The 14,832-nt window shown below is 37.5% G+C and overlaps 1 protein-coding gene across 3 annotated transcripts in view; it reads right to left on the bottom strand.

Moving 5' to 3' along the window:
- IPO11 (importin 11) overlaps positions 1-14,832 on the bottom strand; it is a 158,666-nt gene that overhangs the window by 75,725 nt on the left and 68,109 nt on the right. For all 3 annotated transcript variants that reach the window (XR_008627366.1, XR_008627367.1, XM_004608471.2), the window contains exons 20-22: positions 14,425-14,538; positions 5,848-5,963; positions 1,251-1,327 (exon numbers count right to left, since the gene is read on the bottom strand). Coding sequence is in view for 1 of the 3 variants with exons in the window: in XM_004608471.2 (XP_004608528.1) it covers positions 1,251-1,327; positions 5,848-5,963; positions 14,425-14,538 (307 nt within the window). In the remaining 2 variants the exon portion in view is untranslated. The remainder of the gene's footprint in view (positions 1-1,250; positions 1,328-5,847; positions 5,964-14,424; positions 14,539-14,832) is intronic.

The following is a 14,832-nucleotide window of genomic DNA, read 5'->3' as shown; positions in this document are numbered from 1 at the left end:
TTGGGTTTTCCTTTATGATCATTTACTAAATGACTGCTATTCTGCACTAGATAAGTGCATTACATATGGAGAATGTTCCAATTACACTTCAAAAAATTATACTGTTAAGTAAGTATCTATCTCTGGGCTACCTAACAAAATGTGTTCCCTATGTTTAAACCCTAACAAAAATCTCCTTAAAACGTAATTATGAAAAAAAAATGTAATTATGAATCAGTCAGATGGTCCAAAGGGATGGAGCACAGGCTGAGCATATGGGAGGCCTGGGTTTGATCCCTGGTATACTGGTTTTCTGTCAGTGTTGCTCTAAAAATATTTGGCTCCATGATCTCACTACTCAGACAGGTGTTTCAACAAATAATAAACAAATAATAAATGATTTCCTAGTACATAATAGTCCCAATTTGTTAGTTCCTTAGCTAATAAAAATAAATCCACAGCACACCTGTGAGGAACTGACTGCACAGTATCACTTCAAAAAAGAAACTAAACAGGGGCCTGAGAGATACTACAGCAGGCGCTTGCCCTGCGTGGGGTTGATCCGGGTTTGAGCCCCGTAATCTCTTATGGTTGCTGGAGCACTGCTAGGAGTGATACCTGAGCACAGAGCCGGATTAACCCTGAGCACTGCCAGGTGTGGCCCCAAATCACACATTCCCCGCAAAAAAGGGGAAAAAAATCTGAAAAAAACCATGGTATCCAGAAGTCTTCCATAATCCTTTAAATACTTTTAAAAAAAAACAACTTTTCTCTTTTTGTTTGGTTCTAGAACTTTTGGACCTAATATGCAACACAAAAGTTCTACCAGATAAATTGAAAGCTCAGTCATTTCCCCAAAGCAATATTTATGTTTGTTGTTAATACTTTAGTATTGTTAATAATATTTTAAAAGCAGAATGGTTCTAAAAAGGTTTTAAAGATTCTAAATAGAAAAAGCTACAGGGGCAAGACACAATAGCCAGAAAGGCACTTGCCTCACACAGGGTTGACCCCAGTTCGATCCCTGGCATTTCATATAGTTCCTTGAGCACCCTAAGTGTGATCCTGAACACACCCAGGAATAATCCCTGAGCACTGCTCTGTGTGCCGCCCCCCCCAACAAAAACAAACCAAAAAACCCTACAAATTATTAAAGTTTATTCAAGTTTTGGGTTGACTATCAGTGACTTCAACAAAAATAGGAGGCAAAATTTAGTTAGCAAATACTGCCAACTATGGTTACATTCAAAAATGTTATGTATTATACATACCAAGAAGTGGTGACATATTCTGAAATAAACGAAGCAATTCTGGTGTAATACATGAGCTGTTTTCCAAAGTTACTAACCTAAGAATAAAAACCAGATGATTAAGTCACTTTCCATGCCCATTAAAACTATAGACAAAAAAAATAAATATAAACAAATGCCAATTGCAAGCCAATCTCAGAGTACTGGAAATCCAAAACAGGGTCAAAGAGATAACTCAATGGCTAAGCATGTGTTTTGCATATTGGAGGTCTAGATTTGATCCCCAGTAATATATGGTTCCCCAAGTATTGCAATCACAAAGCCAAGAATAACTCCACAACTACCACACACAGCTGAAACAACCAAAATTATTTAAAAAAAAGATAATTATAAGATAGAAATAGAATATAAATTGGGTATAGTTTATCACAGAAGTATTCCCCTGGTAAACTTTCCTGACACATCCCTAAGAAGTAAAAGATGGAAACAAGGCTTGCAGCCATGTTTCCAGACTGTGAACTAAGCTTTTGCCCCACGCCGGCTAACGGAGGAAATATCCTTCTTTATTGGTCTCTCTTCCCTCCGGGAGGAAGAGGTGTGATGGCCACCATTTTATGGGACTATTAAGCAGGTATGAACTTGGTGGCGCGGGAAAAAAAAAAAGTGCTTTGAACTTGAAGCAGCGGGACGTCTGGGCAGTTTCAGGCCGGGGCTGGTGCCGGCTCAAGCTCCGCCAAGATTCAACCTGGGTGGCCATGCCTTTGCACAGCCGCTTTGCTGCTGGACGAGCAGGATCTAGAGCCAGCTATATGACTTGGGGTTCCAGCGAGTGCTTGCAGCCATGTCTCTAGACTGTGAACTAAGTTTTTGCTCCATGTTGCCCCAGGAAGGGAAATGATTCAATTTCCAACTTAAATCTCCCTGGACTTAATTACTAAAATACAGAAATCCTAAAACCGCGCGGCTGCGGTAGCGGCCGCGCGACTTTATATCTCTTCATTCTCATCAGTGGAAAACTAATTATCAAATATTTCCCTGTCTATAGGGCCATATTCTTGGGGGATAAATTCCAACAAGAATAGTGAATTCTGTATTGAAACTCCAACAATAGTGAGTATTGTGTTGAAATATGGAATGTAATCAAGGTAAAGAGAAAAGAAAGTGATATTTTTCAGTTATGCAGGGGGGTGGTTGGGGGGCGGGGCGTGGGATGTATACTGTTTTTTTTTTCTTTTTGGTGGGGAATATGGGCACTGGTGAAAGGACGGGTGTTTGAGCATTGTATAACTGAGACGTAAGCCTGAGAACTTTGTAACTTTCCACATGGTAATTCAATAGAATAAATTAAAAACAAAAAAATGCAAAAAAAAAAGATGGAAACAAGATTCACAATCGCTACAAGAAAGAGGAATTTCTCAAACTGTAATATTCATTATCAAAACTCTTATCTAATTATACATAAAATTAAACTTCCCTGGGGCCAGAGAGATAGTAAAAAGGCTAAGGCACTGCCTTGCATCAGCCCACCCAGAATGAATCCCCAGCACATGTGGTCCCTCAGTACTCCAGGGAGTGATCCCTGAGCTCTGCTAGCTGTGGCCCAGAAATCAAGAGAAAAAAGACTGGTATCTAGCAAATGACATATATATTTTTTACATCAATCAAATATATAATTAGCATCCCAAATGATATGTTAAAACCTTTCTCTGGAGAAACCAACATCAAAGAACATCTATTACCCGGTCTATCTTTACATTTACTCATCAATTAGAGTTTCTCACATGATGAGACAACTAAGGCAATACAAATCTGAAAAGAAGGAGAAGAAAAGTTAGTCTATATTCACAAAAGGTAAGACTGCGAAGGAAAATGAGAGATAAAGATTTCCCAAGTTAAACAAATTTACTCAGAAAGCTCCACAAGGTTGCTGAAGATATCAAAGTCAGGTTGAGTCTTGAACAATGAGGGGTTAGAAGAACCAATATTCATGTGCAGCAGAAAAATTAATGTCTAACTTTTGACTCCCTCAAAACTTAACTATTAATGTTTACAGCAAGAATTACCGTAACTAGTGCATCACCACAGGCTTGTGTTTCCAATGTTATATTCTTACAATTAATTCAGCGAGTGAAAAGAAAATACTCTTAAAATGAGATGGAAACAAAAATATATATTGCATGATTGTTATGAAGTATAACTGAAGTTTTCATTACCTATTTATCAAAAATTCACGTACAATGGAACAATGCAGCTCAAATCCATGTTGCTCAAAGGCCAGCTATTAAAAAGATTAATTTAATGTCTATACACCAATATTCATCAATATCTAACTGAATGCTGCTATTAGTCATACAAATATCTAGCAACATAAAGACATTCTCATTATATCTTTACAGAAAACCAAAAATAACTCCAAATCCATAAGATTTTTCCCTTGTAAACAAATGAAACTCATTTTGGAGAGCAAATGAAAAGAACAGAGAAGGAATTTCTCAATAAAACAAAACAAAACAAGAATAAAAAGGTTACAGCTGCTGCCACATTTATGCAGCCCAACTTCACAGCTTCACAACTAATCTCAGAAGAGATGTGTTTGTGTACTTCACAGGTACACAAATTGGGCGCCTTCGAGAACACTAAGAGCCGAATCCCCACCTGCCCAAGCTCCAGCAGCCATGTTCACACTCCACAACTGGTGCCAGACACATGGCAAAACCTCACTGCTTCACAACTAATCTCTGAAGAGATACAACGAAACTCCCAGTTATACAGATCCTGAAGCTCCTGGAGTCAGCTGTGCTCGGCACTTCTAAATTGCACAATACTGATAACCCAGTAGGAAAACAGCAAATTACAAGGGAAAGTAGCAGACAGCCAACATAGCTCAATAAGCAAAAATAGTAATACAGGAGGCTCAACTATCAACAAACAGCCCAGCAAATCATCAGAAAATGGCTTTAATAGTCCATTAATAAACGAGGAAAAAAATAATTTTTCACAAACTTACTGAACTATTTTTTGGGTAATTCTACTTGCCATTCATTGTAACAAGCAACATACAATAAATTACTTTATGCCTGCCATGGGGGCAGGATTGGGAGACAGGTTAGAAAGTGGGTACAGTAGAGGAGGGAAAGTCACACCGTTGGTGGGATTGGTGTCGAACACTGAATGCCTGAAATTACTGTATAATAAAAAACTCTGTAAAATACAATGTTTAAAGTTTAAAAACATTAAAAGTGTGAGGATACTTGTTTTATAATACAATTAACTAGAAAACCACTGTAATTAATACCATAAAAGTAGAAAGTATTAGAAACAGACAAAAGTATTAGTAACATCTCAGGCTAGAGATGTTACACCACGATGATTAAAGAGAGAACTTTGGTGGTGTGACACAGACCCTCTACCACATGCTAAATACAGATAAAGTTCTAGGACTTGAAAAATCTTTTAAGATAACATGAGAACATTTTTATGGCTTCAGTCTAAAGAAAGTTAAATATAGGAACACTAAAATTAAAAATTAACTCTATATTAAAAGATGACTCAAGAGGTCAGAAACATTCACAGCCTGGGAAACTGCAATGTATTACTGATAAAGACAGAATATCCAGAGATGAAGAGATACTACTGTGGTTAGCATGTTTGCCTCATACGTAGCCAACCTGGGTTCAATCCCTGGCATCCCATGGGGCTCTCTGAGTGATCCTTGAGCATAGAGCCAGGAATGAGGGCCTATAGGTGTAATTTTCACCAAAGACAATTTCTAAGAATCAAAAAACATATCATTCCTAGACACCTAAGCAAAACAGAGAGGGAGGAAAAAAGAAAAAGGAAGGAAGAGGGGCCTGGAACCAAGAAAGGGGAAGGAGAAAGAAGTGAAGAATGATGGAGGGGAGGGGAAAAAGATGCGAAAGGGAGGAGTGAAAGAGGAGACAAACATTACTTTTTCTATGACTGGTTCCTATATTTGAATTCTGATCATTTATACAGTGGGCTTTCAAGCCTTTCCTTCATCGTAAACCACATCTTAAATAAAAATTAGTAAGCACCATAAAAAAACTGTTGCTAAATGTAATAAGCTCAATGGAGCAAAGGGATTTTCTAATGTTCATGTGTATTCAGCTGCCACAGAAACACTGATTTCTTTTTTCCCTCTTAACACTACGTATTACTGAGTAAAATATTAAATCAAGTATTTGTTGCTGAGGTATTTTAATCTCAGTACTTAGTATGTGCTAAGAAGTTAAAAATGCAATGTCTTTCAAAACATCTAATTTAAGTACTGAAAGCTTTAAATCAATTTTTAGTTTTGAAAGTTATCAAGATTCCCATTTAATATTTCAAATTCCTGAAGATAAAATGCCACTAAGTTAAAGTTTATATTTTCCTTTTAACACTGACGGTTCATAAGTCTTCATGAAATTTCCAACACTGAGTTAGAGCTATCCAGAAAAGATATTACTCAGTTCAGGGAAGCAAATTTTATGCTCCTTTTTATAAAGGCTGAAATTTCAAGCCTTTGTTGCACATCTTCTGATTTATTGGAATGTAAGTAGGGGAAGGCCAGGGAGGTGGGTGGATAAGATCCATGGTATTAAATTGTTCCTCTTACCATAATTCTAAACCATCTTCCAGAAGATAAACATGTGGAGGCTGGGAAACATCTGTACTCAGTTGAATAACTGGGAGCAGGAAAGGGTACAGGTTCTTGCTGTCTGCTCCTAATCCCTATGGGAAGTATAAATAAAACTTAACATAAGACACTCTAAGGACCCACCCCTCACCAAAAAGTCACCTGTCATGTCAAAAGTCCTAAAACAACTTACAAAAAATATGAGATTTCTTTTAAGGATGACCTAATCATTAAGCATGATGAATGTCTGTTTATAAATGGGAAACAAGTAACAAAAAAGTACTGTTCTACTGCCTACTGGTGGCAAACTATGTAAGCTAAGGCTACACAAATGCCTATTCATTTTAAGAAAATTTTCATCACAAATAGTTATCTGCCTCTCTTGGACCACTGAAGAGTAGTAATATTTTAACTTGTTTTGGGGAAAGCTGAGCAGAGTTCTCCTAAGAGTATTCAGGAGACTAAGATCCCTCCCAGAAACTCAGTGATACAAGGAACGCTGCATGTGGTGCTCAAAGCCCTCCAGGGATGCCTGTGGTCAAGGGATCAAACTGGGGCTGCAAACATGCAGGTATCCCCCTGCACTATCCCTCTAACTACAAATACTTCAAATTATCTTACCCAATAGTTTTAAATGAACCCATCTAAATGTTCACCAATAAAATAAATCATAGTACACCTATATTCTAGAATACTGAGTAACCATTTAAAAATCAGCCATAGGGGCTGGAGCGATAGCACAGCAGGTAGGGCATTTGCCTTGCACGTGGCCGACCCAGGTTCGATTCCCAGAATCCCATATGGTCCCCTGAGCACTGCCAGTAGTAATTCCTGAGTGTAAAGCCAGGAGTAACCACTGTGCATCGCTGGGTGTGACACAAAAAGCAAAAAAAAAAAAAAAAAAATCAGCCATATAATAAAGACATTCTCAAAATTAACTATGAGTTAGATTTAGCAATAAAAACTTCACATGCTAAAGGATTTCCAGTATCTACTTACTTGCATATACAGGTATATGCATAAAAGTATTTCTCAGAAGGAAATACAAAAGAGTATTTAAACCATTTAAATATGAAAAGAAGAAAAGGATGATGACAATGGAATAAAAGGAATATTTTTTTACCTATCTGTAATCTTTTTAAAAATGTATGCATGATGTTTTAAATAAAATTTTGCTAATTTTTTAATGAGTCAAGAAGACAAATATGAAGGAAAAAGGGCTCTATCTAAAATTCTAGTTAGCATAATTACTATCTTATGGAAGTTCTCTAAGAACTCAAATATAAATAATAAGAAAAAAAGGATAAAATGTTCATTTTCATAGTAATCTCTAGAGTTGACACACACAAAAAGGAAACTAATAATTATCAAATGCCTAACTGCTTAGAAAATAATTCAAAATGTCAACAGAGTTAGTGGGAAATTATAATGTCAAAAAACACATGTGTGTATGAGACTGGAGATAGAGTACAGCAGTAGGGAGCTTGCCTTGGACATGGTCAACCCAGGTTTGACCCCACCATGCTATATGGTTCCTCAAGACCCACGGAGTGATCCTTCAGTACAGTCAGGAATAAGCTCGAGCGTGCGCATGCATGCATGCATGCATACACACGCACACGCATACACATACACACACACACACACACACACACACACACACAGCATTTGTCCTTTGACTACATAGATACATATGTTTTATCAGTGGGCAATAGATACTTCAGTGGAAATCCATAAAGATTATCCTTTAACATGATTCTCTCTATAACTAAAATTGAACTGAAAAATCTTATTAAATATTTTTCCAAAGGAAGAAAATTGTAAGGCTATCATACCTAATACATTATTAGATCTTTAAATTTAATTAAATATCAGTCTTCACAGCTCCATATTGAAGGAAACAAAAAGGAAGAGCATTAGGAAAAATAAGCAAGGTTTTATGATTACTAAATAGATTAAAATTTCCTTAAAAATGAGACAGCTCAAAAAAGACTTCCACGCACTGTGCAAGGGGGAGCCCCAGATTGATCCCTGGCACCATATGGTCCTCCCCATCCCCAGAACAATCAGGTCTATGGCCTGAAAACCATAAAGAAAATTAAAATCTACTTGCTTAGTACACATCCCACTATGCACAATATGCTAGACTCGGCAATAAAGAATTAATTAATATTAAAACTTTCTTTTTCAGTGTTGTGATTCACTCTGCAATTTAGTCCCATAAAGAATACCCAATTTAAGAGATAAGACTTTTAGTAAATTTGAACACTCTTCAGTTCAATTTTATACTATTATATACAATAGAAACCGCAAAGTTCACATTACTACAAAATTGTTAGGGAATGTTTACATGATAGGGATCATACTGTAATATTAAATTTATTAATACATAAGGCACATGGGGAAATCTGGCAAAGAATACACGTGATCTTCCTGTACTATATCGAACAACTAACTGTATATGTGGGAGAGAAAATCACTGCATTCTCTAAAAAGTGCTTTTCTTTGGGATTTGGGTTTTGGCTCTCCTTTTATTCATATTCCATGTCCATGTTAATTATGTTCAAATTTATTATCTCCAATGTAAACTCCTGAACTCCAGACACTTCTAAGAACTATAGAATATATCAAACAGAAGGCATCTCAAAGTCTTTTAACTCACTGTGCTCCCCCAAAAGTTTAGTTTCCAGCATTTCCTAAATTCATATGACCTGAAGATTATCTAGCAATAAATTATATCACAGCAACTTCCTGGTTCGTTTTTATTAATCATACCTTCCTTCCCAGTCTAAATAATCTTTAATTCTTTCTGTAACATTTGAAAAATATTTTCCCTCCCTTCCATGGCTTTAGACTTCAGGTTCTCATTTTCTCTTTCTTAGTAAATAGAAAGAGACTTCCCACTACTTGAACTTGGTTTTACCCCACAGTGAACCAGAGCTCCCACTTGTGCTCTGACTATCTCTTTTAAATAAAAGTAACATTTTTTAATCTAAACTTCAAAGAACGTTCTTTTTGTCTTCCAGACTAGGCCTCTAGACACAAGCTCCATGCTCTATGCCCCAGCTATATCAAATAACTCACAAATCACTATGCTAACATCCAAAGAGCTGGCAGATGTAACACACTGCAATCACTACTCTTCCTAGAATCCACTGAAAGAATTTTTTTAAAGACCTAAGACCAAAAGTACAGAGACAACATAAGAAAAACTGAAAGTGGAATCTGATTGTAAGGCAGGTAGGGTGCTTGCCCTGCACGTGCCTGACTTGGGTGGGATACCTGGCGCTCCAAAGAGTCCCCACGGCCTACCAGGAGTGATCCCTAAACAGAGCCAGGAGTCAGCCCCAAGCACAGCTGGGTGCAGCCCCAAAACAAAACAAAGCAAATTCATTTTTAAAGCTCAAAATACAACTGGAAAATGACTTAGCAGAAATAAAAAATCAAAATTCAAAGCAAGCAGTGAAAAACAGAGCAAGAAGCAACTAGATTTTTATTTTGGAGACTCAAAAAAGCTCAGGTACAAGGAATTTTGGAGGCAAGGTTGGAAAAGAGATGTTTAAATGGCAGTTGGTAGACGGGGAATGTGGCTCATTTGCAGAGCACAAACTTAAAATGTGTGAGGATCTGGATTTAATTCTTAGCAATAGGAGGGGGAAAAAAGGCTGGTGACAAAATTTTATCCATGTGCATAAGCAGTAATTACTGAACTAACATGAAACTGGTATGTTTTCCAGTAAGAAAAAAAACAAATGGTCTCACACTGAGAAAAATCAGGTAATAAAGAGCACTTAATAAAATAAGAATACATAGAACTAGTTAGAAGGAGACTGAAGGATGCTCCATTGGGCGGGGGGAGAATCTCAAAATACTAACATCAAGATTTCCCACATGAAACACTGCTGCTAGATGTCCCTAAGAGACAGAATAAAATACAATTAGCAAGCTTTCCAATAATGGTCAACACTTCTCATCAGCTTTAAAGTTAACAGTCCCTAAAATGATAAAGAAAATGTTGACAGTTACTGAAATAACTGTTTGTTCTACTATGGTATAGGCTTTAATTTTTTTTTTTTTAAAGAAAAAGAAACAAACAAGAACCAACAGATCTGATTAAAATACCTAATATGAAAAAACAGAAAACAACACACTGAAAAACAGACCATCTAGAGAGATGAAAGCTTAGAAATATATATATTAATATCTTTTTGAAAAAAGCACTGTATTTCTAAAACAAAAATAAATTGCTATAAAATGATTATTCAAGAAACCAAGAACTCATACACATTAAAAATTGCAGAGCTGGAGATATGGTACAGCAGATCGGGTGCTTGCTTGGCACAAGGCCAAGCAGGCTCAATCCCTAGAATCCCATGTGTACGATAACATTGGGTTTGTCCTTTCAGCCTTGCTGCAAGGAACTTAGTTTACCTTAAAACAATGTCCTTTCTGTATGGACACAGGAAGACAGTTAATATTATGCTTTTTAACTTTGGAGTTGATTGGCTCCAACAGTATTTACTCGTGGCCATCTGCTTTCTCAACTCAGTTGCCCTTAGTTCTTTGAACCCCAAAAGCAGGGTCCCGACAAGGGACTAAATGGACGCCTGACAAGCTGTGAGCTACCCTGGCATCGAAATGGGTCTGGCCAAAGCACCACAATACTATAAGTTGAGAGCATGGTCATAGACAAACGCTGTCATGATCCAAAAGTAACGACGAGACTAGGACCCTGCTGGGATTAGGAAAACTAATCTGGCCTGAAGACTGTGGTCTGGAATACATAGTGAATGTCCTCAGGAAGAACCAAACTTTAAGTTTGATATATCTCTTACTGTGCTCATATAGAATGACATTGCTAAAAATATTAGAAGTAGATTTACTACAATTAATTAAGCAGATTACTAGCTGAGGAAAGAAGAAAGCAACACACCCTGGATGGGATCCCGCCCTTAAGCGGATCTCCTAGTAATCTGGAGTAATCTCCTTAGGTGAGATTTTATCCTTGAGTTAATCTCCTGGAGGAGTGGTCTTACCCCTCTTTGTTGATTTGTTAATGTGCAACCCAACTTTGTGTCACCACCCTATGTGATTGCTATATAAACTAAGACTTTAAGAGCAGAAGGAGTCAGAGTCAGAAGTGAGAGCGAGTGGGGCTCTGAAAAGAGAAGCAGGAGACATCGGAAGAGAGATCAGTAGAGAGATCGGAAAAGACCAGAAGAGAGACAACTGAGACAGAGAGAGATCGGAAGAGACCAGAGGAGAGACTACAGAGACAGAGTCAGAGATAGAGAGACAGACAGAAGAGAGTACAGCGGCACACACAGAAGCAGAGCACAAAGGAGGAGCCATCCAAATTCGGTCCATATACAGAGGCTCAAGAGTACCGAACAAGAGCGGGGGTGTCACCGCTCTTGTGACACCTCCAAGAGAGAGAGAGAGAGAGAGAGAGAGAGAGCTGCTCCAAGAGCCCTCAAACAACACACATACATCACCCCCTTCCATGAGCGAGCACATTTGTATTTTTTATACCCATGTAGTATGATCCTTGAGTCATGAGTAAGTAACCCTTGAGCATCACCAGATGTGGCCAAAAAGACAAAAATAAAAACAGTACAGCACTTAAAAAAAAAAATCAACAGAAATTTGATTTTATTTCTGTTTAAAAACAGAAATTTTATCTTATTCAAAGATAAAGGTGAAGTATTTATTTCCCAGAGTAGCAGAACAAACGGACAAAGAAGACACTCTTAAGAAAAATAGAGGATGTGCCAAGTGTAGACTATATATCGAACACAATGGCCACTCTATGCCTCTATTGCAAACTACAACACCCAAAAGGAAAGAGAGAACAAAAGGGAATGCCCTACCACAGAGGCAGGGTGGGGGTGGGGGGGACAAAGTGGGGGCGGGGGGAGGAATACTGGGATCATTGGTGGTGGAAAATGACTGAAACACAAGCATGAAAGTCTGTAAGTATGTAACTGTACCTCACGGTCATTCACTAAAAAAAAAAAAAAGAAACCTAGAAAAGTTTTTTTTAAAAAAAGAAAAATAGAGAACTGTCCATTCCTCTAATATTTAAATAATAAAAGGTTTAGAAAGAGACAAAATTAAAACATGAAAGCAAAGAAATAATACAATATAAAATATAGTTACTCAGAAGCAAAAAACATGAGATTCCACTTTGAAAATACCCCCAAAATATCAAGAATAGTATGAAAATGTATATAACATATTATGAAAAAGATGACCAGGGAAGATCATACAAATCTCCAGAAAAAGGAGAAAGAGATGACACATTTTAAATATCAGGCATTAAAAACAGAAAAGACAGTACAGCAGGAAGGGTGCTTGTCTCGCATGCAGATGAGCCGAGTTGGATCCCTGGTACCCATTTATTCCACAGAGGCCCCAGAAGTAAGCCCTGAGTACCACTGGGTGTGGCCCCCAAATAAACGAAAAGCATCAAGCATTAAGACAGGATGGGAAGAATTTTAAGAATAAGAGGATTCTTAAGGTAAAAAACAAAACAATTTGTCTCTAAAATCCTGAGGACATTTTCTAAAATCCTTATAAAAACATTTTTCAAATTCACACGCAAAAGCTTAAAAAATTGGCCTCAAAGTATCTCCTTTAAGGCAGTGTGCTCCAAAGTCTTGCTGGGGTAAGGGAGCAAGGGGCAACTCAGTGGTTTTTGTCCGGGGGCCACATCCAGTTGTGCTGCGGGTTCTGTGCTCAGGGATCACTCCTGGGCAGTGCCAGAAAGCAAACCTGGGTTGAATGCAGGCGAGGAAAGTGCCTTACCTGCTGTACTATCTCTCTGCCCTGCCTCCGCCCCTTTTCCATGATTCTTGGCCAACTAGGCGAAATGTTTAAAAGTTGTTGCTAATCACAAAACTACTGCCAGTCCCCAAAATGTCTTTTGAAAAATGCTGCTAGCATTCATGAGTTCCATTAGAAAGAAGATCCAAAATACAGAAACGGGCAATAAACAGAAAGAATCTAGAAACAGTGAAAAGTTTTCTAGCAAAACTGTAAGAGCAGAATAAAACCAGTCTAGACTGTATAGTATATAAGAATCTTCCAAATTTTTTTAAAATCCAGATTTCAAGATGATGAAAGTAACAAACTCTCTGTTATGTCTGAACAGAGGGAATGTTTAGAAAAGAAAGAATATGAATTCAATTTATATATATGAATTCCATCATATATGTATAAATTTAATTATATATACATTAAATTATATCACTTTATATATGTATATACATATAAGAGTTTCAGACACAGAATTCTAAAATGACCACCAGAGACTCTTGATCCCTAGTATTACATGGTGTTCCACAGTTATTAAACACTATTAATCCAAATATGACTGTGAAGAAATTTCTAGACTTAATTAAGGTCTCAAATCTAGTACATAGGGAAATTATCAAGACAGTAGAGAAAATACACTTCCAGCTTGCTCTTCAAGCTCCTGTTCTCCCTTGAACAGGTACCACACTTTCCTGCCTCTGTATTTCTTTGCTTATTGCCACTCTGGTGAATCCTGTGTTCTCTTTCAAACCATACTTCTCTCTTTCTCTCCCCTCATATCTCTCTAAATGGCTTTCAAAGAAAACTTATCTTGGGAAGGAGGGGAGGGAGGGAGAGAAGAAGGGAGGGAAGCTGTCTGCAGTGGTCAAGTTTAGGAGAAGTAGAAAATTATTCACACAACAAAGCAGGAACTGCTTACATAAGGGGAAGTGAGAGATTCAAAGCCTTGGGATATGACATACAAAACCATCACTGCTCGTCCTGAAGGAGGAGGTGGCCATGTATGGATGGGAACAAGAGGGCCCTCCTCTGACAGCCAGCGAGTAAACAGAGACCTCAGTCCTATAGACCTCAGAGTTAAATTCTGCAACAAGCTGAGTGAGTGTGAAAACTCTCTTCCACTCAGCCTCCGGGATAGATTTCAGCAGAGCAAGCCCTTATGACAGAATACAGATGTGATACATGCAACTCTGACTTACAGAAATGTGGGTACCTAAACGGTGATAAATGTGACAAAGCAGATGCCTAGAATGTGTTAAGCCCTGGATGGTCACAGCACTACTTAAGCCTCATGAACACGAGGTGGGCAGTGGTGATGCATAGCATGGTGGTGCCTCAGCACTAGGAGGTATGGCCCCAGAAACAACAATGAATGAATGAACAAATTAACAAGTTTAAAATATATACCTATATATATATACATGTACATACATATATATTTGATCACTGATATATATATTTGATCACACTGACATATATATATGTGTGTATGTATGTATATATATATGTATATACATATATATATAATTTGCAGTGCCAGTGATCAAATCTAAGGCATCAAACTAAGTGTTTTTTAAAAGTAGAAATAGAAAGTGAATTACTGTAGGAAGGCCTGCCTACCAAGGAAAGTACAAGCACTGTACGACAGACTGCATCATTAATGAGGGTGTCATCAAGAGATACCACTACATCTATTGAAAGAACGGTCTCTAACCACATGAAAACTGGAGAGAAAATTACCTGAACAAGATGTATAAGCGTTGTCAAAATAGCACATCTCAACATATTATGTTCTTCACTCTGCTTCCAAAGAAGAGGCAAATATTGTACCAAGCATCCCACATATGGTCGTATCTATCATAACAGAAGAAGAGGAGGCAAAAGAATTCTATTAATAAGGAAGGCAATCTACTTAAAGAAATGCTGACAGAATACTATCAAGTACAAGTCAGCAACTATCTATTATTCACTAGATATGTCATTTTACCTGACACATATCATTTTAAAGATAAATCAGATATTTAATTTAGAACACAGAGCTCCATGATAAATATTTTAAAGTTATTTAGACAACTGCCCCATTTACAGCATAAAAGAAACTTTAGAAGTATGCAACAAGCAACTGAAGCCAGATGTTTAGTTTACTAG

This window comes from Sorex araneus, chromosome 1 (assembly GCF_027595985.1).
Source record: "Sorex araneus isolate mSorAra2 chromosome 1, mSorAra2.pri, whole genome shotgun sequence".
Taxonomy (NCBI): domain Eukaryota; kingdom Metazoa; phylum Chordata; class Mammalia; order Eulipotyphla; family Soricidae; genus Sorex; species Sorex araneus.
This window is presented reverse-complemented; position numbering and strand designations above follow the sequence as displayed.